The sequence below is a fragment of the Filobasidium floriforme genome, assembly GCF_021052385.1.
Source record: "Filobasidium floriforme strain CBS 6241 chromosome Unknown HD553scaffold_25, whole genome shotgun sequence".
NCBI lineage: Eukaryota > Fungi > Basidiomycota > Tremellomycetes > Filobasidiales > Filobasidiaceae > Filobasidium > Filobasidium floriforme.
Window position 1 is genome coordinate 520,098 of NW_025763646.1, and position 24,356 is coordinate 544,453.

Below are 24,356 nucleotides of genomic sequence, written 5' to 3' on the forward strand. Positions count from 1 at the left end.
CTCTTCAGGACCCAATGTAGATAGACTCTTCCTGATCATATGCAAGCGGTGTGACACTACGAGATCCGGGCCTCCCTCGAGCATGCTTCGAACTCTTTCGCATCATGATGGGGCCATTGCGAACCAACTACAAAGGCTTCGAGACAAGTATGCCTGCCGTGCGCCGAGAGTAGGAGGAAAGATGGCATCGAGTTTCAGAGGTTACTCGCCCACCTGGCCCGAGACGTCTGAGATAGAGACCCTCGAGAGCATTTTCAAAAGGCGATACAAATCTGGTACCCCAATCTCGTCGATCACAAAACCCAGTACTGAGGTGATAAAGCTTCGACCGATCAGATTCGCCCAGAGTTGATCGAAAATCTCAGGGTAGAGCGCGCGCTCGCTCACCTTTCGCCTCGGGTCGTCCGTGTTGTCCCCTGATGCCTGCTGGAAGATGACTTCTGCTTCGGCGGAAAGATTGCGCGAGGTCAACTTGTGCATTCGCTCTTCAAAGGCTTCTAATGTCATGTGAGGCCATTGGTAACTGAAGCAACGAGTCCGTCGTCAATCTCGTCGCCGCCGAGTGGACAATGCGATACTCGACTTGCCTCGGTGTGGGAGTCTGCAGCGACTCTCTGATAGCCTGTAGGAACTCTTCAAACACGAATCGTCGCGCGTGCCAGACAAAGCTAAATCGAGGCAAGAAGGGACGGGAGGTCAGTCTAGGCGATTTTGAGTGAGCTCGACTCGATCGTATTCCTCACGGAGGGTCCAGGCGCATCATGGTAGCATGTTGAGCAAACCGCCAGCTTCGGCGATCCTCCATAGTACCGAATCCGGGGAGTACAAACTGTCAAGGTTGGACAGCATAAGTTCCGCCCGGGTGTTCGATACCCCGAGATCGTTCATAGCGAGAGGTACTTACCGGATTGATAAACGATACGCCCTGGGGAAGACAGTGCACGCACCTCTCATCAGTCAGGCCTCATCGATTCGACGTGCTTCCGACTCACCATGCACAAGGCAATGTGCGGGCTCGGACTTAGTCCGGGGGATCCAATGCCAAGCATCGTCCTGGATGCAGCAACTTCTTGCTGAAACTGATCCGCATTCAACGAGCCTAGGTTCCGAACCCCGTCGACGGCCACCCATTCCGGATTCTTCTTCTTTTGCTCTTCGGAGCGATCGTCGACATAGGCGGCAACGAACTCGAAGTCTGGGAATTCTTTGCTCAATACGTCATGAGCGCGGCGGAAAAAGCTGGGTTCCCAAGCTGGGTCGACAGAGTAAAAGTATTGTAGTCGCTTTGTCAAGACCCAGACTCGATTGGATCGCTTCTCATACGGGACCACCTGCGACGTGTTGCAAACCAGTGGGTACCTGTCGTCCAGGAAGCAAGCAGTAAGCTCTTCAGCCTTCGGCGAGTATATCGAGTTTGGCGATCACAGAAGACTCACCCGATGTACGTAAAGCCTGATTGAGGATTTGACGACGGTCAGCAAAGATGCAGAGGACACTGCGAACGCTTGCGCGGCTCACCCCGTCCCGGCTCGAAAGCTTCTGGTTCTGCGCAGATGATCCATGCATCCGAGATCGGGCTCCTGTCTTGCGTCGGGAAGTAGTAGAAATCGATATGCTGACGACGCCCAAATCGAGCTGGTCAGGTATGAACCAGGCGTGTCTACCGGCGAGTTCTTGTCAGATACGCACTTTCCACGCTGGTATGCCCGACGGATCTTGCTTTGTCTTGAAGACGTCTTTGGCCCTTTGCTCGCCGCCTCCGATGACCATCTGTGCCCGGAAGTTGACGGGAAAGCATGACGAGGGTCGAGGGATATCAGAAGGTATTCGAGCAGGACTATCGATCCATGCGAGACGGACCTTGGTGAGATCGGGAATCTGTAGATGTAATCTCCGAGCTTCCTCTTCAGGGGTCATATTCATCAATGAAGGATCGTCGCAAGGGGCTCCCGTCAGTGTCGCTTACCGTAGTCATCAGAAACCCATAGGAGGGTATATCCAGCTCTCTCCAGCCAGTCGACGATAGCTAGACACCTGCAGAGGTGAGATGGTCAGTCGGACCGAGGACGTAGCCATATATCCCGACCGAGACCCCGCACCAGACGCCTTCTCCCCCTCTATACCCAGCATACCGCGCAACATGGCAATGCCAACTTGCCATGATGATGACCTGGCTTCGATGATCTCGGTCAGCTGATACAACGTGGGAAGGGGTAGACGACTGCGATGCTGCTCACCTCGTCTCGGTGAGGCGGGCAGTTGTTCGCTTCGACACATGCTGCGATCCTCCTAATCTTCCATTCGTTCTCGGCCAGATGCCTCGAATGGTAGTTCGGATGGTCCGAGGCCCATTGGGGACGTGGAAAGGCCGTCTCGAAATCACGTCGAGGCGTGTTCGGACCGCCGTCGAATTGGTATCGCCCGGCCAACAGTATCACCAATCCCACTAGCACGAATGGCAAGATCCGATTCCGTCTCCTATTGAGATCCATAGCTGGTGCCTTTTCGTTTGGTCAAAGGAGAACTAGCATCAGTTGCATGTGCAGGTCGTCTATCTGTGAACAAGCTGGATGATGCATGATGATGATGTTTGTGGTCGATCGCGGTGTGAGCCGGGCCGTCGAAAAGGGCAGGGTCGGCAAATATCAGGCAGAGACAGCCAGGCGATATAGGGTTTGGCTCCGCCACGAGTCAGTTTCCGTCCCGCAGAACAGGTACAGGGAATCAAAAGACAAGGTTTGCCTCCGAAGCCGATCCCGTTGACGGAAGCAACCTTATCACTTCGGAAACAGATAATTCATCGTCGGTCGCTGCATTGTGCTACATTGTCGGGAACATACAACTCCGTAGAGTGACACTATCGGGCAATATCTTGGTCACAGCCCGAGTTAAGGCCTTGCCCTATCCGTACCAGCCGGACAAGGGCGTTCTTCGAAGCACCAGCCGCAGATCACTAGCGCCGGGGGCGAGATATCTTGACGAAACGCTTAGGGTTGGAACCGACACTCTGCAACGAGGTCCCACAGCAGCGTGAGTTTGGGTCGAATGGCGACAATCTGTCCAGCAGTGCGACTTACGGTCGATGAGGGACTTGCGGTGACGGTTACGGTGGCAGTCTCGGTACGATATATGTAAATGTACTGCGCCGCGGGCTGCGATTGTAGCGGGCAGGCTATACCGTTCTGGACGGGCATGGACGATTGCGTTCCGGTACTGGACGCAGTACCCGTTTGGGTCCTTGAAGCCGAGCTGATGGAGCTTACGGAGCTTGAGCGCGATACCGACGATCCCTGAGAGAGGATGGATGTTGCGGCTGTTGTCGCAACCCTTGTGACGGCTCCAGTTCCGATGGAAGCAGTGAAGCCCGAGCTACTCGATGGCACCGTAGTGGACGATACCGAAGACGAGACAGACGCCCTCGTAGCCGTTGCCGAGAACATCGAGGTGAATGAGGAGATCGAAGACAGAACGGTACCTCGCATGGTCGAGGTCACACCGGTAGCGGACCGAACAGACGAAGGCGACGTGCCAGTAGCTTGTTGTGTGGATGTGATGGGCCGGGTGGTCAAGGAGGAACTTTGACTGTAGCTACTGGCCTGGGTTGAGGTGCTGAACGAACTTGTTCCCGACGCCGGCGAGTCTGAAGTGTTGTAGAGGCTCAACAGGTTGTTCCCCCCACACAGTTGCGCACCGTTTCCTGAGAGAACGAGACGCCCTAGTCAGATGGCAGTCGCGAGTTGGTCTGTACCCTGACGTATTTTGATTCTCACCTGGGCACGTGAGAGTGCAGTCACCTAGCGGCCTTATTCCTCCCCACGTCTTGGCCGTCGTACAGTAACAGTCTGAGGACGAGACGAGTGAACACGCTTGTCGGACATGTATCCTTGGAAGACACGCTTACTGTTCTTGTTCAAGGCCGCAGTCGTATATCCGCGGTTGAGGCAGGTAGATCTGCAAGTACTAGCGGTCATGGTGGCCGAGTAGAGGGAGTAAGGTGGAGCGGCCTGAAGACTGCCTGATTCATAGCATCCTATGGTGGGGGCAGCGACCGTATCGCTGTCAGCTCTCCACACCGGTGCGCAAGGCAATAATCCACTGGACGCTTACCGACAAGTCCGGGTTGATTGACTAGAGTGGTCGAAACCCTAGCCGCCTTTGTATCGTAAAGTGAAACCCTGTAGCCTCCCCCACACATCTCGGTAGTGTTGCCTATTATGAATCGAGACCTCAGCCTAAGATCACTCGGCGTCGAACTGCGACGATAGTCTTACCTGCACAGGGAGTCGCACATTCCGAATCCGCACGAAGGAAACCTGATGTACCGGGAGTCTTGACGTTCCCGCAGTAACAGGTCTTGCCGTTCGTCGTTCCGGCCAGCTGTCAAGGTCGAGACGATAGAGTCAGCTCGGATAGCAGCCGGCCACAGTAAGGATATCCAGACTCACAGCATATCCTTGGGCAGCACAAAGCTGCAGACATGTCTGCGTCGTCAAGCCAGAGGTATAGTAGCTCCAATCGCTGAGCAGTTTACCGGTGGATGCGTCCTGATAGCACCCGATGTAGCCACGAGCACCAGGGTTCGAGCCGATGAGCTGTCCAGCCGCTGTCAACTGCGATACGAGAGGGTCCACTAGATAGGCAGCTACAGTCGTGCTTCCCCCACACGTCACATTGGCGACATCTTTGGCAAATTACCGCAAGTGAGTCGTCTTCAGATCGTCGAAATATGGAGAAGTCGAACGTACTGGCACATTGGGTTGCGCACGATGACAGCGGCAAACGAGCCTTGGGCATCGAGGATCCACACAAACAGGTGTCTGCCGAGAGCCATGCCGCGAGTCAATCAGTAAAGGGAGCTTGCTGGGACTTTACCGATTCGTCCTGGCGGACTCACTACCATTCTGCACACCCGACAAAGGGTAGTTTAGCATCTTGCATTGTTGCGCACACAGTCCTGGTGACATGATGGTCGAAGTATACGAGTATGCCTTCATGGTCGCGGGGTCCGCAAAGCAACCCTGCAAGCCGGCAATTCCGTCCGCAGGAGGTACGAAAGCGGCACCAGCAGTAGATAGCACAGTGCTGGCCCAACCGTTGCCACACGTTTCAGACGAATTGCCTGGAGAGCCGACAATGTCAGCAAGAGTTTTATGATGTTGACCGACCGATGGTCACGTACCGACACATTTGGTATCGCAGAGCAAGGTCGCGATCTGTGCCCCTCCGACCCAAGCGTTACCGCAAGAGCATTCTAAAGTGAGATGGACAGGAGCATACGCATAAGATTTTCGGTAAGCGCGCGCATCGCTGGGACGGTTCACCTCTACTGACTGTTTCCGAAATTGAGAGAAGCTACCGAATAGCCCTGAGAGAGGCACGTCAGCCTGCACAGACTGGTGTCCATGTTTCCGTTCGAGTAACTGTATGCGGATAGACCATTCGCTTTGGTGGATGGGTTCGTGGTCATGTAACAGCCGAGGGACCCTTCTGGCTCGATCGGAACATGGTAGTCGTCGATAGCGTAGACCTTTATCCTCCAACCACCTCCACAGGTTTGCGAAGAGTTTCCAGCACAGACCGTAGAACAGACAGAGTTGGGTTGAAGAGCAGCAGAGCTACCGATCGCTTGCCCGCAGTAGCACTGGTTGCCACCCTCCGTACCAGCGAAGGCATACTTTAGCTGAGCACATCCGGTCCGGCACATGGTGTTGGTCATGCTAGAGCTGGTAAAGCTGTAGCTGCCTAGGGTACGGGAGGTACCAGAGTCCGTATAACAGCCTGTGATTCACGTCGTCAGTACAAGAGCCGCGAAAGTCAACCCAGAGTTCCCGCCGGGACGAGACTTGCCTTTCAGACCATGATCATCACCGTTCGTATCTACTTCTACATCATCGGTTTTATAAAGATCGATGGAGAACCCGCCTCCGCAAAATTCTGTCGCGTTACCGGCACAGCGACTGAGGCACGTTGCTGAATGTTGTTGCTGTGTGGTCGGCATCTGGGAACCGCAACGACACGCTGCAATCGGGGAAAGGCATCAACAACGGAGCGAGAGGATCTCCCGTTCTAGAGCTTACTCTTGCCATTTTCCGTTCCAGCAAAGGCGTACCCGAATCCTGCACAAGCTTCTTTGCAAGCGGTTCCCGTCATGACCGAGGACGAGTACGAATATTGCGTGAGCGCGGTTCCTACAGGCGAGTCGGCCCAACAACCGAGCCAGTTACTGGCGCGGGAGGTCTTGATAGCTGCCAGAGCTTGTACGTTGCTGGACGTGTTGTATATCTCGATGTTGTTACTGTTTCCGCAAGTCAATGAGGAATTGCCCGAACAGGCCTGGCCGCATTGGCTTTCGGGCATGATCTGTTTGGACAAGTTGTCGTTCCCACAGTAGCAAGCTGGGGGGCATATAGAGGGGTCGCCTGATCAGCTCCAGCGGCAAGGGTGCTAATTTCCATGACGTACTATCCCCTGCTTCCACACCGGACAAGGAGAATCCCATCTCCAGGCATCCTTCTCGACAATAGTCGGGGGTCATCAATGAAGGATGCTTGTAAGTCGACCCCGTCAGAGCTCTTGCTGACGAGGAATCCAGGTAGCACCCCATCTTCCCGTCTTTTCGATCGATCTCGGATGATGAAGTGGTGTTCGACGTCCCGAGCAGCATGATGAACAGGTTTGAGGGCGTTCCGCAGGTCTCGCTAGAGTTACCTGTGAGACGCAGAGCCGAGTGAGCAATTCGATCGAGCATGTTTCAGTCATTCTTGCTGAGATACTTGCCGTTGCACTTTGTGTTGCACTGGTCATCGGGCGAAAAGGTACCGCTTCCGACAGGGTAGCCATTCCCACAAGAGCAACTGGAACGTTTATCGAGGCAATTCAGGGTTCGGCAGAATTGAGCTTCTGTCGCCTTGATCGAGACTCACGTGTTGCCGTTCAGAAGGCCAGCCCAGTCAGACTTTCGATCTTGACACGCGCTCGAGCAAACGGATCGGGTCATCATGGATGAACTGAAACTGTACGTCGCGCTTGCGTCAAATCCGGGAGACGTCGGGTTGGCGGACGGCATGTAGCATCCTCCGTCTCGGGTGGTGGTGTTGGGGCCGTAGTACACTTCCCAAAAGTACATTCCTCCGCAGGTTTGCGAAGCGTCGCCTGGGCAAGGAAGTGTACATTGAGATGGCTCCAACGCTGCCAAATTCGAGAGACCGCTACCACACATGCATACCTTGAAAGCTCGCAAGTCAACATCTGTGTCGTCCGAGTGAGAGCAGTTATGAGAACTCACATAAGGATCCCCTCGTTTTTGCATGGCAGCGAAGGGCTTTCCCGTCTTGCCGCATGCCGCTGTGCAACGCTCTGGTGTCATGTACGCATCGTAAAAACTGTTCGTATTGTCCAACGTCGGATTGGAGTTGGAAAAGAAACATCCGACCCGAGTCCAATCGGTGGCGTTTTCGGGCAGTTTGAAGCTCGATTCTTGACCGTAAGCGCTAGCAAGGTAAGGCCCATCTGTGCCCGTGAGGCCCGCGACGCTCAGGCCTGGCACTGCTGGATTGCAAGTGGGCTTGGAGCCAGTGCTTCCCCCTGATATCGACGTCTTGTTCAGTCAAACCCGGCCGGTGATCATCGACTCACATTCACACTCACACAGCTGGTTACACCCGGGAAGCGAGGAGATCGCGCTCCAGTCCGTGACGCCGGTAGGCTCGGTCAGAGAACCACGATCGGGGCGGGTACAAGCCTTGGCCGCGGCCAGATTCACATAGTTTGCAAAAGTCGGACAGTCGATGATGGCGCTGTGTAGGTTTCCCTAGCTGGTGTGAGCCTGAAGAAGTATCGGAAGTGGCGATGAACGGGCATGACGTACATGGAGTTGCCTAACCCAACACAAGCCGGATCCTGAAGAGCCGCTTTCAAGATCTCGTAGTCCCACCTGCAGTTCAGAGACTTTGAGCTCGCGATAATTGAGCGCTATACTTCCTACAGGTCAAACTAACCCGTTTTGGAAATCGGCGTGAATACCATATCCGGTGGTGTCGCCATTGGCCCAAGCCAGATTGCCTCTGGTATTGATACCCCGGGCGAAAGCAGGAACTTGCCAGGTATACTCCAAAAGGATCTGGGGCAGCCGCACTGGATGGCTCAACGGACAATTCCCGAAACCTGGCGCAATACTCGGCCAAGTCATGTGGGACCCGTCGGACTTGTAGAGATTGATTCCGTCCCAACACGGCGGGAAACGGACCTCGGTCTTGATACCCTGAGCGCAGGGGGTGTCGAAGTTGAAACTGTCGCCATTCTACACAACAAACACGAGCGCGTCGGTGTCAGACGCTAGACTCGCAGTCGCATCATCGACGGTCAGCTCACGTATTGATCCGTCGTTGATCGCTGGCATTGAAAGGTGTTCCAACCGATCGATGTCTTGGCGTTCGGATCGCCTTGAAGGATTCTCAATCCTTTCGGAAAGGGATTGACTGGGACGTTGGGATCCTTTTGGCACGTCGTGATCTTTTCAGCAGGTTGACGGCGTTTCAGGGCGGCCTGATCGTACTCACATCTCGCCCGAGAAAGTAGTAGAACCGGTTGACCGAGGTTAGAGGATAAAAGGAGGTACTACTGTTCACCCAGTAGAGCCTGTGTGACGAGCGAATTTAATACTGGAACTGAGTCTCCGAGGCAAAAGGTTCGGCTGACTGAGGCATCCAGTAGTTTGATTTGTCGATGGTAAGGCCGCTCGTCGTGCAGCTGGAAGTGAGTTGAGTTTCATAATCGTAGTTGGCTGCAAAAGCGGAGCCACCTGATAGAAAGAGGATACAGTACGATGTGTCGGTCGAATCATCCGACGGTGATTGTAATGGCTTTGTTTAAACAAAGAGACTGACCTGCGATCCGATGCATATGCGAAGACTGCTTGTTCGGGCTGACGATGGGATCCAACTGTTCTCGAACGAGTGTACCGAGCACATCCATATGCCAAGCATCTTGTCCAGCAAGAGCACAAGGCAGGAAAGTGAGAATAGTAGCTAGGAAAGCCGTTCTCATCGTGTCGTAGGGTGAAATGTAAACAAGAGAGTGTGATGTGAGGGTACCCGTGGACGATATGCACTCGGTGTTCGGCCTCCTGGGTCGTTCCAAGATCAGATTCGGGATGGCTCAGCCGTCCTGATGTCTGTGGTATGTTATGTCGGTGGCGTAGAGAAGGTCATCGAGCTCATACGTCGTATGTTAAGTACCTCTAGTACGTCTTGGACGACCAAGTGGAATCGAGCCTTTGCCATCGAAACAACACAATGCCCTCGATGCAAACAAAAACTCCTCAATCGAGTGCCTGACGTACAGGGCGTGCACCAATAAGATCGTCGACGCCCTGCCGTCATCAACAACAAAACAACTTGGCCGAGGACGTGGTTCGTACCTGATCATCTGTTTGAGGGTTCTTTCTGCACGAGATGCTCGATGAAAGACGCATCCGGCGAATCGGTAAATCGGCCAATGCCGATCCCTTCATTCCTGTTTCTCATAGGAGGTACGACCCCTGTTTCCTGACTCGTTCAGTATAGTAAGCAGCAGACACGACACAGTACCCCCGAATCAGATGGCGCACAAAGCCATGGGCTGTAGAACCGCGTTGGCTAGCCCCCGCCCGACATGGAATCGTCCTGTCTAGCCCCTGCCGAATCGCAAAGGGGGCAGAGCTGGCAGGGTCGGTGGAGGCCGGATCCTTCCGGTCGTTGCGATCTGGAGGCGAAACCACGAGGGAAGAAGCTGCATGGCCCGCGTTTCAAGGGCCGCGCGGAAGGCACGGTCGCAGTCGTCGGTTCGGAATCGAACCGCCATCGCTATCCTATACAGTCATCTAATCGAGGGGCAGAATACATCGGTATGAATTCTCAACTGCGGGTCTCGGTTCTATTCTTTAGTCAAGCTGCCAATCTGGTCCTGATCGCTTGAGCGAGATAAGCCGCATCGACGGTATACTCGTTCGATCCGATCTGAACCGAAGGGTCGAGGCCGCGAGGCCCGCAATCTCGCCGTTCACACATTCTAATGATCAAACATCCGAGTGAGGATCGTGTGGTTTGCAGAGCGTCAGCCGCCCTTGCGACTCACGTATCTACGTTGACGATCCAATGTTTCATGTTCATCGCTTCCGAGAGAATGGAATAGTCGTCCACGCGGCTGCCCTTTTGCTGCAGCTCGTAAACGGCGGAGAGCTTGTTCGGGACCATCCACATCAAGTGTGTCTGATCGGTACACCTGTGATGAGTGACTGGACATGTGCAAGGCTCGAATATGCGATCCTCATACGTACCAACCCGTTGCCATGTACCCCGACCAGGATCTATCAGAGACGTTGCACAAGGTCAGGCACGTTTCGCGATGACACCACAGCGCGCCCCTGCCTCTTACCGTCGTTCGCGCGAGCACGGCCGCTTGATAATCCTTGGGATCCTTGTCGCTGAATTCGACGGTATTGAACTCTGCAATACCGTCTTGTTCCAGCTTCTTGAGTTCCGCTTCCAAGTTCTCGTGCGATGCCTGAGTCATCTTTCTCATATGTGTCGATTGGCGGGATAGATAGGTGATCACAGGAAGGCCCTTGTCAGGCATTGGCGCCCCGGTGTAGCCTCCAACGATAGCTTGCCGCAAAGGAGCCACCCAATCGCCATGCACCGGCAGCGCGAACGCATCATCCATCGGCTTGCCCCTTGTCTTTGGACCTCGGTGACCTGATTTGCGATCCGCGATCACCACCTTGGGCAACCGGTAGTACTTCCCCGTCTTCGCTCGGGCTTCCCAACTCTCTACAAATTCGAGCTCGGCCGCTGGGCTTTCCGAAGGAAAAGGTACTTTCGGTCGGCGCGTTCGGCCAACTTGATGTTCGTGATGGTCAGACTCACAAGAACCGTTCCAGATAGTAATGATTCATCCCCGCGTGATCCGTGAACGTGTCATCGTCGACGTGAGCAAAGGCGAGTCTGGCGATATCCGGGTTGGGTTTCGAGGTGAACCAGGTGGCGCTCTGCCACGCCCTCCAGGCTCCGAGAAACATTTCCCCAACTACGTGATAGACTGGTGGAACCGCATCGCAGACGAATGGTAAGAGGCATGAGCGCGACGATCACCGTGCGTAGAGGTTCGTCGCTCGCGGAGATGGACGTACAGTGGTCTAGGTCTGCATTAGAAGAGAGGTTATAGGATCGACGTATGGCTGTCAGCTGCGCGCATCATCGCGAAAGACACTGCGCTGCCTCACAGATTCGATCATTGAAAAACAACTGAGGACGTGGCCGATCATTAAACCCTCTGGATCACTTGGGGTAGACCCAGAAGACGACGTAAGGACTCACCGTGCTACCTTTGAGCTCGGAATGATCCTGTATCCCCATGGCGGTAGCCTCGTCGAGTGTGATCAGGCGTACCACCCGGGCATCCGTGTATGGCGTGGAACCATGCCACGGTCCCTGTGTCACCACGGATGCCAGATCCGGAAACGACCAAGGCTGTTCAGAGACGAAATACCAGGTGTCGTTCTTCCAGTATGCATTTTCCAACACTGTAAAACCCGCTGCGTGGCTGATCACCTTTGTGAAAGGAACATCGTTGGTACTCTCGCTCTCAGCCTCTAAAGGGGTGCTACGGGCAGCCAGGTGATCACACAGGTTGCCAAGATGGGTTTGGTTGTGAATGCGAGTATAGCTGAGGGCTGCAAGTGTGATGACAGATATGGTCGCTCCGAAGAATGCGACCGTTCGTCGCTTTGCCGTGCTTCTCTGGAAGACCATGTTGAACGCTGGGAGGATCGGTGCTGCTGCACTGTACGTATGGTTATGACTATCGAGTTCAACTACACGAGACTGTGATGGATCGCTTCCAGGCTCTCTGGGAGATCTCTTACATACAGGCAACAGGCGCGCTCTCCATTTTCAGTACCGTCTACGGATCAGATAGACCACCCGGTAGGGACGCAAACCGTATATATTACGTCCGAAACGTTCAGCTGAGTGGCGCGCATTGCGATCAAAGTGCGAGACAACCGCTCGAGAACGCTTGTGAACGGTTTGCGGTAGTATAAGGAAGCACATCAGGTTCCCCGAAACAGACGACGGGTGGACTCATGGCAGCGTGTGAGAAATCGAGATATGCGTCCGGTAGGTTGCCCGCGCATCTGGTCCCGTTGGTCGGAGCCGCGGTGGAGCGCGCGCGGGTGGTGAGACGAGCGTGTGTTTGTGTGGAATGTCTCGATCGGGCAATCGCTCGTAATAAACATGGCGTTCAGTCTATGCATCCCGGAAACATACGCTATAGGAATTTTACAAAGTATGCGAAGACGTAGGGACAGCGTCTGTTCGAGTCTTGACCTGCTTGTTGTCTGCGCTCAAGCGAACGCAGTTGCCCTTCTTGAAACAGCGCTCGATGATCATGTCTGGCAGCGCGAGGGTGTGGCGCGCGGAAGTGGTTTCACCCGCTTGTTTCATCCCAATGATCGCGCTCGCCTCGGCCTCCCAGTCACGCTCGACGACATCAAGCGTAGCAGTTTGAGCGCGCCTAAAGGTCATACCGGAGGGTATACTGCAAAGATTGTAGGGCAGGCCTGTAGGTTAGCGTTCAGGTTCCAGTATGATGGTCGACCGGTCATTCCCGCGTACTATCGATCGATGGGCGTGTTTTTGGCTCGTTCTAGCTTTTCGAACAGCTCTTCCGTGTCCTTGTAATGATAACTGTAGACATAGGGCTCTCCCAGAAGCGCGGCGGGTCCATGTTGCGCGAGTTCCCTGCCGACGAGATGGTTAGTCTGGGCATGTGCATGGGTCGCTTCCTCGGGTTTTGACTTACTGATGATATAGGTCCCAGCCGGGAGGTGTTGGCGAATCCCCGTAGTAAGGAATGACCACTGGTACGCCTTGGCAGCTGTGCAACGATTCGACCTTAGACGGTAACCTATCACACACTTGCTTTGACGACTCGACTCACAGAGCAGAGTAGGGACTGGGAGAGATTTCTGGCCGGCCGATCCCCAAGAGGACTTTGGACTCTGCCAATTTCCGATCGTAATCTGACCTACTCAGAGAACCGAGATTGATAAGTCCTTCAGGGGCTTCAAAGTGTCGATTGGCGAGGTTGACAGCAGTGCCTATCGGTTTGAGGCCGGTCGTGTTTTCGAAAGATGCCCATAGTCGAGGATTCAAGGCTTCCGTAAACGTCTCTGCGTAAAAGTAGTCTATCGCGAGGCAGCGAGGCAGAGTCAGCTTGGACTGGTGGGATGGTTGTTGGAACCGACTGTACGCTCACTGAATAATTTGGCCAACACCAAGGCTTGGTCTTTCCGCTGATCTCGTGGAACAACCGTTGCCTTTGTACATTCCCTCTCGATACTTAGCGGGATGTAGGTGTGTCCGGGATAGTCCCACGGCCTAGAAATATCGGTGTCAAAACCCGTGAGGGGACGTCGCAGCACTTGTCACGAGATACCGACGAGATTGTCCAGGCGTTCCCGAGCGGGTTGTAGGAAAACTCGCCCAACTCTGGCGTGTTGCCCCATTCGTTACTCTGCTTTCCATGGGTGGATGGTCTTGCGCCCCACTGCTCGGGTGTAGCGACAAGTCATGCCGGACGCGTCAGAAGGTGGATGCGATCGACCGACCGTCATCTAAGACTCACATAGGTCAACGTGAAGATCTTCCACAACGGTATGTCTCCAGGACGCTGCTCGATAGGCAGATCGACTGCCTCGGCGTGTCCCTGCACGCAGCGTGGATCGGCAATGCACGACACGGCGATGCGATCCTCCGCCCAGATGAGCGAACTGCAGACGTACGTTTCAGCTGAGCCTTCGAGCAGGGTTTGACCCAAACGACTCACATTACGTCCGGTAATGCGTGATGGAGCTCGATTAGGCGATCGTAAAAGTAGTGGGAACAGGACAATAGCGTGTAGCCCTGCTCGGATAGGACGTTTGTCTGGAAGAGGCGCCAGTGTACTGCTTCAGTTTGAACGATCGATCAAGCCGTTCCCTTTGCCCCGACACTCACTATCGTTCTCATCCATACCGTCTCTCCTGACTCGCTCTCGTCGGTCAACGCCATGTCCCACCACCACCAGGATCCGACGATCACGGTAAAGGTGGTGTCCGGACAATCCTCTTTCGTAACGTTTACACCGCCCAGACACGCCTGTAACCGCTCAATGGCTTCGACATTCCGCTTGCGTAACTTGTCGGACCATCTATCCAGACCGGATTCAGACGATCTGTATGTTTATCACTCCAACCTCTCAGCAAAGGCTACTCACGTCATCTCGCGGAGCAAGTCCCTCGATAGGCTTTCCACTTGACGATACTTGATGGCTCGCATGCAACCCTTTGGATCGTCATCGCTCGTGACATTGCTCGTCCAACCGTGACAGAGGTCTGGCTTTTTGAAGGGCGAGAATTGTGGGTCCTGCGCCTGTCGAGCGGCGACCCTATGCGTCGTCCTTATGTCGACCGCGGTGAGGGCTGGAAAAGTCGATGGCGAGGACAGAACGGTGAGCAGCGAGATGATGACCGTGAGACCCAGGATCAGGCGCAGCCTTCGATAGAGGTGAGTACTGCCAGACATGTTTGGGAACGACCGATGATGAGAAGCAAATGGTCGAAAACGTAAGTGCAATCAACTTCGAGCAGCTCTTGATCGAAAAAGACTCGTCCCCGGTTCACTCTAGTAGGAATGGCGATGCTCTTTTGGGACCCCCCCCCCCCCCCCCCTCGCCACCCCCCCCTTCGCATGTTTACCTACGTACTGGCGGGGTCGGAAGCCTGAAGGGGCAATCATGAGGGAAGTCGCTCCCGGATTGGAAGTTCTCATGGATTTTGGGCCCGCCCGCTCCGCATGAAACTTGGGATCGCGCCCGCGAACCTTAATTTGACACCGAGCGCTCATCGTCCTCCCGCCCAATCCTGTTCCATTTTCCAAAAGGGTGGTCGACGTCAACACTGCGCTGTGCCATCCCGCCTTGAGACTGGGTAGATATACAGACGGTACTTGGGTGTTGGGGGTCAAGGCGAGAGCCATATCCTGGCGTGATCCATTTCTTTGCCCAACAGACGCGACGATAACTCCTACTACCGTTTTCGCTACCCCTACTCCCGATTTCTCTTCTTCATCATCGCCATGTACTCCATTCGGCACTTTCTTCTCGCAGTCTTGACTGCCTTGTCCTACTCTGCCCTTGTCGAGTCGGCAGCCCTATCTGCGGGACATCAAATGGCACGTCAAAAGGCATTCGCCAACCTGGCCATCCACGCCGCGCGTACCGACTTGGGGGCTGATCATTCTCCTCAGCAGTCGGGCGGGAATCAACTCAGTACCGCCGCACGATGGGCTCTGGTTAGTGAATTGAGGGATCAGATCGATGAGATCAAGAGTGTCAAGCAACAAGAACACGGGTGAGCCGTTGTCGATCGTGACATACGGACGAATTACGCTCATGTTTGGCCCACGTCCGCCGGCTCGTGGTACTATAGCATATTGTCTCATGCCGACCGTTGGAACCTCCCCCTGTTCAAGCGTCTTCACAACTGCATCCTCGCTTCCCTCTCCGAGACTGAAGACTACACCGGTATACTGCTCTTTGGCAAGAGTGAGAGAGATCTGCTCCAGCAGAGCAAGGGGTTCTCGGCGTGTGACGAGGAAGAGCTCGACATCTTTGTGGCGGTGGGCACGCCCTTTTCGGGCTTGATCGACGGTACCGCTTCCGAGCCGTGGTAAGTCGGCGGGCATGTGAACGCGATCTCACCCCAAGTCACTGATGGGGTATGATGATCCACATCATATCAGGGTCGAATCGGCCATGGACCCCAACGGAGACCTAGAAAATAGGTCGCTTTACGTCTCGAGTATCGGTCAGGCCGCCGACCTCTACGATAGGTTTCCCTCGTTGATCAAGCTCGTGCTTGCGTCCGAAGCCGACGTCCGATCGTGCGTCCACTTTGGTGACCCAGAGCACGCGGTCCTGCTCGAAGACGAGGACGTCGCGTTGGGCGCCCGCGTCCTTGGATATCAATTCGATAGCAGGACCAGCACTCGTACGGTGAGGATCAGCAAGGCAGAACTCGAACCCCGGGGGATCGACGTCCTCGCTCGACAATGGGAGACCGAGTATCAAGTTCAGCCCTACGGCTTCCAGTCCCTCGATCCTAGGTCCTCCTCAAAGACGGACGCGGATGTCATCAACGCTCGAGACGCGTGCGTGCGTCGGGGTTCGGATGATAATCAAGGTATTCCCATGTGGAAACTGTACGAATGGCTCCCCCTCGATGGCAAAGTCGCCAGCCCCAAGGCGAGTCGGAAATCGACCGAACAGGCCCACGATGCTTCCGAGCTGATCGTTCACCCCCCACCCCCCTTGCCATGCAGGTCGACCGAACCCACGATACCACGTCTCGACTGCCGACGACAGATCTCAGCAGCTCTGGTGACCGGGACCGAAACCTCTCGTACGTCATCGGTGACTGACCGACCGAAACTTTGTCTCGCTGTCTCGGGCTAATAAATCTTCTCTCGCGTGTTTGTTCCGCGCTTTTCCGAAACGACACACACAGTGAGCTAAGCGAGATTAAATCGGAGTCGGGCGACTTGATCGTCGTTAGTAACCTCGAAATCGTGAGTCACCTCGGCAGGAGGAGTGGGGGACGTGATTGAGAACCGACCGAGACTAACCGACAACCACGATCTCTCAACAGCCGAGCGATCTCGACGACTTTGGGAAAACCGTGCCGGGAAGGGGAGAAGGTCGGGGAGAAGAAGCTTTACTTGGTGAGCGAGCGGTTCAGCGAAGGTGGGTTACGGTTATCGGCACGGCGGTCTGACGTTGTGCGGGCATTGCAGTCTCGAACTCGATCGCCGGCGAGAACAAGGACGGACTTCATGCTCTGATCGAGACGGGATGGGACTTTATGGCACAGGCCATCTCTGGGCTCTAAAGCCGTACATGTGGGGTTTGAGGCAACTTTTGAACGTTTGTCGAGCTGGGTGCGTGTCAAGATCGACGACGATGACAGGTGCATCAGCGGTCGAGACGACGATACACCGTGGGCGGAGAACCTTGCTATGGCTAGTGTGGTGTGTTTTGATTAGATCTGGTTTGTATACAAAGAGTGCGAGGGGTTATGGAATGATGCGATCTTCAAAAGGTCTTCAGTTTTGACCCTGTATCGTTCTTCTTCCCACCCTTTCGGCTAGTGTCATCGTCGCCGTCGTCGTACTGTACTACGAGACGACCATCCGAAAGACATCGCAATATATCCGCTCGTCGACCTCGTGATCATCGCTGTCCGTAAAGGCCGAGGAAACGACTCTCGACGTGACGACAGTCCCGAAATGACTCCTTGAGGATGACTCCATCTGATCGCAGACGCTCGCAGCACAGCAGTCCCTTCCCAGTGTTCAGTCGTTATCGGTGGTCATGCCCTATCACTTTTCTCGCGAACGACTTGCACGGTTCCGGGCAAAAACCCCCCGAGACGAAAAAAAAAACGGGAGGGTTAAGCTTCCGAGACAGGTACAATAATAATACGATACATATGTACGGGACTTTAAAAGGGTTTGCTTCCAACGCCGGGGGGGAAAGGTGGCTGTATTCTGGAGGTAAATGACGCCCTCGCAAGTGCGACTCTCCCAAACACGAGTCGTCAAGTCGAGGGGCAGGCCGATGTCGGTGAGATCGAGGAGAAGCGATACGGCATGCACGACTCGTCGATCACGTCTTACGCATGTTGTCAGAATACGTTTTACCTGCAAGTCCCGTGCTGTCGGAGTACGTCCTAGTGAAAAACGACCACGATCGCATTGCTCCTGCCTTGCAGCGAAGCGACATGGCTAAAGACGTCTTGTCCAACCTCGCCTCATTCGCTCGGCTTCCGGGGCGTCATCGTGTATTCGCCGGGGTTGGCCTGTTGTCATTCCTGATCATCGCTCACCTGCTCTTCACCGAACGGATACCGTATCGCTTTCAGCACGAACCAAGCTTCAAGGGGTCGTATCGTCCGTTACACGGACATCGACTCTCCTTGGGTCCATACTTGGAGCCCTGGAGAGCCAACCTTCACGGTCTCTTGCACGACGATGGGTCTTTTCTCGACGCCGAGTCACTTTCGCTCGAAGAGACGGACGAATTGGACGAACAAGGCCGGGCTGGATTACAGCGGTTGAGCGAGCTCGCATGGTCCGAGACCGAGTCTGGGCAGGCGGATAGAGCGAGTATCGACCGAGGGACGATGACTGCTTCGCGCAGGATGGAGCTTGCTGGGCGGATAGAAGAACTGGTGGCTCATTATAAAGTATCATATTACATGTAAGACATCCGGGCGGTAACCCCTTTTCCTCTTGAAAGACGACGAGATGATGACCGTGGTCCGTTCGCGATGATACTATAGAGAAGACATCCCGCGGATCCGAAACATCGAACGGTTGAGCGAGATGGCGGTTTGTCTTCGAGCCAACGATTGCAGACCAGGCCAGACGACGATCGTATTGGGAGGCAGCTCTCACTGGCCGTTCTCCATCAAAGAAGGGAACGGAGGGGAAGATATCTGGCGAGTCGGCTGCGTGCCCAAGTTTCATCGCAATTGTCAGACCAATAATATCCGACTCGTCACAGGGCATTGTCCACCATCCGAGCGATCGAAGCTCTGGGCCATACAGTGATCTACACCTATGACACTTACGAAACGGCCGATGTCTATGCGTACATACCAGAGTTGGTCTCTACCATCATATGGGAGTCGCGTTCGACCCAGGAGTGTGGCTACTACCAGGTCCCTCGGCGGGTTTCTGGATACCAGCTGGAACATCAAAGCAACAAGTACACCTTTGTTTCGTTCGAAGAAGCGTCCGAGATGCTTCGCGAGCAAGGGATACCCATGGATGCAGATCAACAGGAAGAGGATCCTCTTGTCGCCAGATGGGGTTGGCTGCGAATGAACGACCAACGGGAAAGAACGCCACTCGACGGGTGCGCAAAGCGTGCCGGGTTCGAGCGAGGTATACCCATCTGGAAGATGTTGAACTTTAACTTTTGGCCGGGCACGGATCATCCCGTCAGTGACCGAAATTGACGAGGCCCCAGAAGAGTCTGGCATGTCACTTACGATCCATTTATCGACCCTGTGCCAATCTCGTATAGCTCGGTCATGCGTGGACGTTGTCGCCAGAGCATTACGCAGAATTTCCTGGCGTCGATCCCAAAGACCCCAGCAATTTCTACCTCGGCTATACCTTGGAGTCTGACTGTATGAAGGTACCTACGCCACCCCTCGAGAACAGGCTCGGCCGAGCGTTCATCTTTACCAAAGTCCTCCGCTTCATACAGAACAAAGTGAGAGTTTGTTCGAGCGACATCGTCTGTGCGGATCCGAGTCTGATTGTCGAGCTCATATTACAGGACACAAACGCCTGGTGGTCGGACGAGCAAATCTTTACGAACATGCACGATCATACCGGAATCGATTTCATCGCCGCCGCCGATACCATCAATGATACGTTTCCGTTCGAGTCGGTGGAAAACGTCGGACGCCTGCCAAGGGATAAGTTTTACGATTTGGTCGGCCATAGCAAAGCCGTCTTGGGAGTCGGTAGTCCTCGCTTGTCACCCACTCCATACGAAGCCCTGTGTCGTGAGCCATGTCGCGCGTCCCGTCGTCGTGATGTGATACGAACGCTGAGACACTATTCCTGATCAGTCGGTCTGCCGTTTATACACCCAATCATGCATTGGAACGGAGGGGATCCCGAGGACAAGTCTGGTTGGAGAGGTATGTCTCGATGACCCGTTTCTTGTCCCAACTCGCCGCTGAAAGCCGGGTTCCTTGATCGATACAGGGCAACACGAGTACGTTGGAAATCCGTGGGCTTGATCGTACGCAAGGCTCACGTCAGAGTGCAATTTAGTGGTCTGCTGAACTTGACGGCGCCATACGTTTACCATGTGGTGGGTTCCAAAGGCTCTCGATTACCCGGTGTTGTGATTCGCTAAACGGCCGGCATTGAACCGTAGAGGAGAGGGGATTTCGTGCGCCTCGAACAAGTCTTGCAGGAAGCCATCGACACTCCCATCGAACGTTTTGTCCGTGAGTCGCAACGGGATCGTATCAGGTCCGCCGTCTTGTTGATCGCTCCGTGCGACCACCTGCCATCAGTACCTCGCATGAAAGAATCCGCTGTGCGTGACCGGACGCGCGCTCTGCTCTACCTGGATTGGCAGACAATGTTTCACCTGAGGCGCTCGTGGATGGATCCAGGCGACGGTGCGCAGGTGAGCCTTTCGTGGGTGCTTGCGAGTTGGAAGAGAGCATGAAATTCAAGTCTTCCTGTCCTCATCGGTATTGCAGGCGTTCCTGGCGTAATGATCACCGAGTGTCGCCACGGTCGATTTGCGCATAGATGAATGACAGTCGGTGCCGCGAAAACGGCTCTAAATTCGGTTCAGATTGCGCTTGATAGAGAACCCACAAGCGAGGCTGTTGTACTACGGCAGTACAAGCAGTGTACAGATCACAGAGATTGTATATCATTCGACTCTACCTGGAAATCTTCCGTCGGTCATTGGCATGCTATGAACACGTCGCGTTTGAGCGATGTAAGGGTACATTGCCTTGTTGTTCGCGTATGACGATTCTGGTCACCACCTTGCGGCCAACGACCTCGTCTCGCCTTCGAAAGCTGCTTGATACCAATCCAATGGAAGAGGGAAACGTCAGGTCGGCAGCGTAAACCGGTCACGTGGGCCGGTAGGGTCTCATGTTCGCGTGATTGAGCGACGATCTTATAGCAATCCGAACTTTTCCCTGTACATCAATGTGGCACGGGGTTTCCTGCCCATGTGTTCCCGGATCCACGAATTGAGACGGTCCTCGAAATCGGTTTCAGCCCATGCAGCGATATGCTCGGCGACGTATTGGTCCCGCATGACAGGTGGAATGCTTCGACAGGTGCGCGCAGCGAGAATCAGGTTGTGGCAATGATTCTTGCGCTGGAAAGAGGTATACTGACTAGGGTTCGATCGGATTCGACACCGCCTGTTCGACCGCGTCAAGCAGTTGGGTAACATTATTGCCCGTGTACTCGTATACGTAGGGCTTGCCCAGCGAGGCCACTGGACCATGTTGGGACAGTCCACTAGAAGAACTGGGTATGAGTCGAACGCACATCGTTTCTGTGTCGATCAGCGTCTCTCACTGACGGTAAAAGCCTTTCCCACTCGTTACGAGGCTCCCGATCGTCACTCCTCCATAGTACGACCGGCACGCCCTTGCACCTGTGACGAAGCATGTCATCGATGGTCAGCCCACAACAAACCTTGTAAGCAGCTTACTGTAGTCGAAAAAGGCCTGTCTCACAGGGCAAAGTATGGGCTGGGACTAAACTTGGGCGCCCCGATTCCGATCATCGCCCTCATCCCCGCTACGGTCGCCGAGTAGACGTCCGTGGTCAGCGGTCCGAGGTTCTGGATGCCAGCGGGGAGTTCGCCATCAGGGTGGGTCTTTGCGGTAGCGTAAAACTTGATACCGCTCTCGACGAAAGGCTCGCTACTCCAGGCTTTCGGGTCGGTGTGCCAATGGAAGAGTGCTACAGTAGACGTTAGGTGAAAGGCGCTCAGCTGCGTCTAGCCGATCTTGGACCATGAGTGACCGTTCCACCGACGCTCACAGGTATACTTGGCAAAGATGATGGCTGCACGCGGCTGCCGCTCCGATTGAGGCACGTTAGGAGTTCGATGACAAGCCTGTTCCACCGACCATGGCATGAAGAGATGACCTGGATACGGGAACGGACTACTCGTACAGTATGGCAAGACGCGAGACACGTTCAGCCGGGTCAAGGGTTTACAGCCGTGTCCGTGGCTATGTGACTCACGTCATTGTCCACTGGTTGCCCAATGGATTGGGAGCCGCCATCTCCCGACCCGGACCTTGATAGTCGTCCGCCCGATGTTGTTCCAGTGGAGCGTTTGGCCACTAAGGCGGGGAGGTTAACCAGATAGCAGGTGTCAGAAGATCGTCTGCTCGGGGCGCACATCTCGCTCGCGACGAACAAATTGCACGCTAAAGAGTCTCTGGACGGGGAGGCTCCCTCTTTCCTCGAGTGGCACCTTTTCCCAGTTCTCCTTCCCGTCCAAGTTGACCCAGTGTTCCTGTTCGCCCTCGGTCGAGGCCAGGCCGGAGGGGAGCGATGGCAAGGGCTCGTCTTCGGTCGTCACGTATGGAGGCTGATAGTCGGCGATGCAGCGAGGATCGCCGACACATTCCGTCACGAATCGTTCATCGCCCCAATAGGAATGTCTTTTGTGTTTCGTAGCAGAGCAAACACAAAGTAGGAGAGTCAGAGATGCGATCGTGCGGGCAAGTTTTGGACCCTCATCCGAGGAGAACGGCGCACGAGAGGGACGTACATGAGACTGCCAGCCATTCGAGCGGCTTGTACGACTTCATGGTACTGCCTCAAGATGAGAAGCCTGTAGCCCATAGCTTCGAGCTTTTCGATCACGCTTTCCATCCACACCATTTCCCCTCCGAGAGGATCACCAGCTTTGAGGAGTTCGACGTATAGATAGTGAGATACGATCAAGGGTCGGGATGGACATGAGCCAGGTTCTTCTAGGCATTTGCGGGCGTACTCGAGGTTGTCTGCGTTCTGGTACTGGGCGCGGTTGCTGCGGCGTTCGAGCGTGAGCAGGGGGAGACGACAAACAGCAGGTCCAGCGGCAGTTTAGTTACTCCAGACTCACTTTGTCCAGATCTTTCGTTCGGCGACCAGGTCGTCCAACTGTTGCTTTTGAAGCTCGACATCGACTGTATGTCGGCTTGCACGATCGCGATCGATACAGTCCCACTTGGAATCCCCTATCGATCCCTGTTCGCATGGCCAGAGTGTCCTCCAGACCGACGAATTGAGATGTTCGCGCGACTCGTTCTGCAGGCTCGTGTACCAGAGTATCAGCGAGATCAGCCCAGCCCCGACGATCAAGGCGAGGCTGGATCGGTAGCGGGTCGATCGAGGCATGTCGCGATCGTTGGTACGAGGGATTCCGTATACCACCAGTTGGGGAAGGTTGGTGACCTATCCTCGTTGTCGAGATCGTCCTCATCAACCTGAACAATTCTATGCCAAACCCCTTCCCGACTGTTGCCCATCCTCCCCGACGAAGATGGTTCCGTAGCAAACGTGATGGAGGCTGATCTGGTCCCGAAACCTTGAAACGACTTCCGGGGCGGGTGGTATAGAACGACGACGACGGGACCTGACGTGAGATTCGAACACGAGAAATCGCTCCAACCTGGAACCGCTGTGCATGTGATCGGAGACCAGAGCTTGACGACCAGACTGTCTCGGGCGTGATCCCGCCTGCGCCGTTCGCGCCATAGTACATAGATATGCACTTCCCTCGATGCAGCTGAACCGTTCGACGTCTGTTTCGGATCATGTCCTCCTCGACGATGGACTGCATGTGCTTCTTCGCGCAAGTTCAGTCTAGGTCGAAAAGCGACGGAGCGATGACCTTGAGCGTGTGCACCGAGCTATTCTTGCTTGTTTCCCGGTGCAAAGGATGTATCGATACGCTCGCGCTACAATGCCCACCGCGATCTTCGATTGATCATCTTAATATTATAATTCGATCCGAGTCGGCGCAAATGACACACAGCAAGATATGCTGGACGGTAAGCAGTTCGGCTCGATATCCACACGCGGGTGTTATGCCCTTGAACCTTTGGATGACGAGCCCAGGACAGTCCCTGGCGTTATAGCATAGGGTCGTCCTGCAGGCCGAAATGGCAAGCTTAGGTTCTGATGATACCGCAGCATACTCTACAGTAGAAGGACGGAGCTTTGCACTGACCAGATTCTTCTGATTAATCAGACCACTTTCTTACTTGTATCCCCGAGACCTTGGAGACCGGTATCACCCCGCGAACAGGAAGACTGATTGATCTGGATCCAAGGATCAGAAAGCGATGGAATCCCTCACCGATCGAGAAATGCGAGCCACTCGAACGTCCAGGTCGCTCTCTCACGGATCCCGTCTCCTTCCCCCGACCACGGCAACGGCTCACATTCCGGATCGTGATGCATGTCTGTCGTTCTGAGAGTTCAGTTCAAGAATGACATGACTATCTAGTATTTCTCTTATGTACGGTTCATGTCCATACCCCCGCAGCCGGGTCGCGCCCCCCTTGCCCGAACCGTCCCCAACAGCACCATCTGATCTGATCTGATCTGCATCCAAGAAGAAGCAACCCTAACAGATCCCTTTTCACGCTCGTATCAGGCCGCAGTGGATACCGTCGTCATCACTCATCATCATTATATCACGAACAT

At 54.7% G+C, this 24,356-nt stretch overlaps 6 protein-coding genes across 6 annotated transcripts; 2 read left to right on the top strand and 4 right to left on the bottom strand.

Annotated features, from left to right (window-relative positions):
- Positions 1–109: 109 nt before the first annotated feature.
- Positions 110–9,045, bottom strand: HD553DRAFT_363342 (uncharacterized protein; the record flags this gene model as incomplete). The annotated part of the gene is made up of 34 exons (XM_046184027.1): positions 110–308; positions 388–523; positions 579–668; positions 744–829; positions 905–925; positions 993–1,359; positions 1,437–1,452; positions 1,519–1,615; positions 1,690–1,904; positions 1,967–2,034; positions 2,100–2,170; positions 2,238–2,501; positions 3,078–3,697; positions 3,771–3,842; positions 3,902–4,030; positions 4,108–4,209; positions 4,272–4,377; positions 4,446–4,681; positions 4,746–4,817; positions 4,895–5,119; positions 5,180–5,251; positions 5,332–5,778; positions 6,078–6,395; positions 6,463–6,698; positions 6,774–6,854; positions 6,924–7,225; positions 7,286–7,584; positions 7,648–7,796; positions 7,868–7,933; positions 7,998–8,299; positions 8,371–8,493; positions 8,559–8,637; positions 8,698–8,800; positions 8,886–9,045. 34 exons carry the CDS (start codon positions 9,043–9,045, stop codon positions 294–296), a joined length of 5,745 nt encoding a protein of 1,914 aa, XP_046033425.1. The 3' UTR covers positions 110–293.
- An 878-nt stretch (positions 9,046–9,923) lies between these two features.
- Positions 9,924–11,789, bottom strand: HD553DRAFT_345736 (uncharacterized protein; the record flags this gene model as incomplete). Its single annotated transcript, XM_046183122.1, has 8 exons — positions 9,924–10,047; positions 10,114–10,247; positions 10,316–10,345; positions 10,414–10,834; positions 10,905–11,076; positions 11,168–11,179; positions 11,261–11,282; positions 11,355–11,789. The coding sequence occupies 8 exons, from the start codon at positions 11,787–11,789 to the stop codon at positions 9,924–9,926; spliced, it is 1,350 nt and encodes a 449-aa protein (XP_046033426.1).
- Positions 11,790–12,317: 528 nt separating this feature from the next.
- On the bottom strand, positions 12,318–14,603 carry HD553DRAFT_345737 (uncharacterized protein; the record flags this gene model as incomplete). Its single annotated transcript, XM_046183123.1, has 10 exons — positions 12,318–12,576; positions 12,654–12,779; positions 12,841–12,915; positions 12,979–13,225; positions 13,297–13,418; positions 13,481–13,587; positions 13,666–13,810; positions 13,867–13,964; positions 14,037–14,229; positions 14,296–14,603. 10 exons carry the CDS (start codon positions 14,601–14,603, stop codon positions 12,318–12,320), a joined length of 1,680 nt encoding a protein of 559 aa, XP_046033427.1.
- Positions 14,604–15,155: 552 nt separating this feature from the next.
- On the top strand, positions 15,156–16,966 carry HD553DRAFT_337371 (uncharacterized protein; the record flags this gene model as incomplete). The annotated part of the gene is made up of 7 exons (XM_046182282.1): positions 15,156–15,430; positions 15,509–15,748; positions 15,822–16,371; positions 16,401–16,480; positions 16,586–16,646; positions 16,727–16,799; positions 16,872–16,966. The coding sequence occupies 7 exons, from the start codon at positions 15,156–15,158 to the stop codon at positions 16,964–16,966; spliced, it is 1,374 nt and encodes a 457-aa protein (XP_046033428.1).
- Positions 16,967–17,648: 682 nt separating this feature from the next.
- On the top strand, positions 17,649–20,337 carry HD553DRAFT_337372 (uncharacterized protein; the record flags this gene model as incomplete). The annotated part of the gene is made up of 9 exons (XM_046182283.1): positions 17,649–18,336; positions 18,419–18,577; positions 18,643–19,081; positions 19,168–19,359; positions 19,426–19,657; positions 19,724–19,795; positions 19,841–19,872; positions 20,038–20,110; positions 20,180–20,337. Exons 1-9 carry the CDS (start codon positions 17,756–17,758, stop codon positions 20,335–20,337), a joined length of 1,938 nt encoding a protein of 645 aa, XP_046033429.1. The 5' UTR covers positions 17,649–17,755.
- A 215-nt stretch (positions 20,338–20,552) lies between these two features.
- HD553DRAFT_318842 (uncharacterized protein) lies at positions 20,553–23,248 on the bottom strand. The gene is made up of 9 exons (XM_046180937.1): positions 22,768–23,248; positions 22,432–22,692; positions 22,075–22,321; positions 21,897–21,997; positions 21,690–21,814; positions 21,380–21,608; positions 21,223–21,297; positions 21,033–21,158; positions 20,553–20,962 (listed from the first exon to the last, which is right to left on the bottom strand). The coding sequence occupies exons 1-9, from the start codon at positions 23,040–23,042 to the stop codon at positions 20,806–20,808; spliced, it is 1,596 nt and encodes a 531-aa protein (XP_046033430.1). The 5' UTR covers positions 23,043–23,248; the 3' UTR covers positions 20,553–20,805.
- Between the last annotated feature and the right edge of the window lie 1,108 nt (positions 23,249–24,356).

Excerpts from the sequence above, each read along its gene's own strand:
- HD553DRAFT_318842 (XM_046180937.1), bottom strand. The coding sequence starts at position 23,042 with ATGCCTCGATCGACCCGCTACCGATCCAGCCTCGCCTTGATCGTCGGG. Across the intron at positions 22,693-22,767 it reads GAACGAAAGATCTGGACAAA|CAACCGCGCCCAGTACCAGA; the intron begins GTGAGTCTGGAG and ends CGAACGCCGCAG. Across the intron at positions 21,609-21,689 it reads CATCTTTGCCAAGTATACCT|CACTCTTCCATTGGCACACC; the intron begins GTGAGCGTCGGT and ends CGTCTACTGTAG.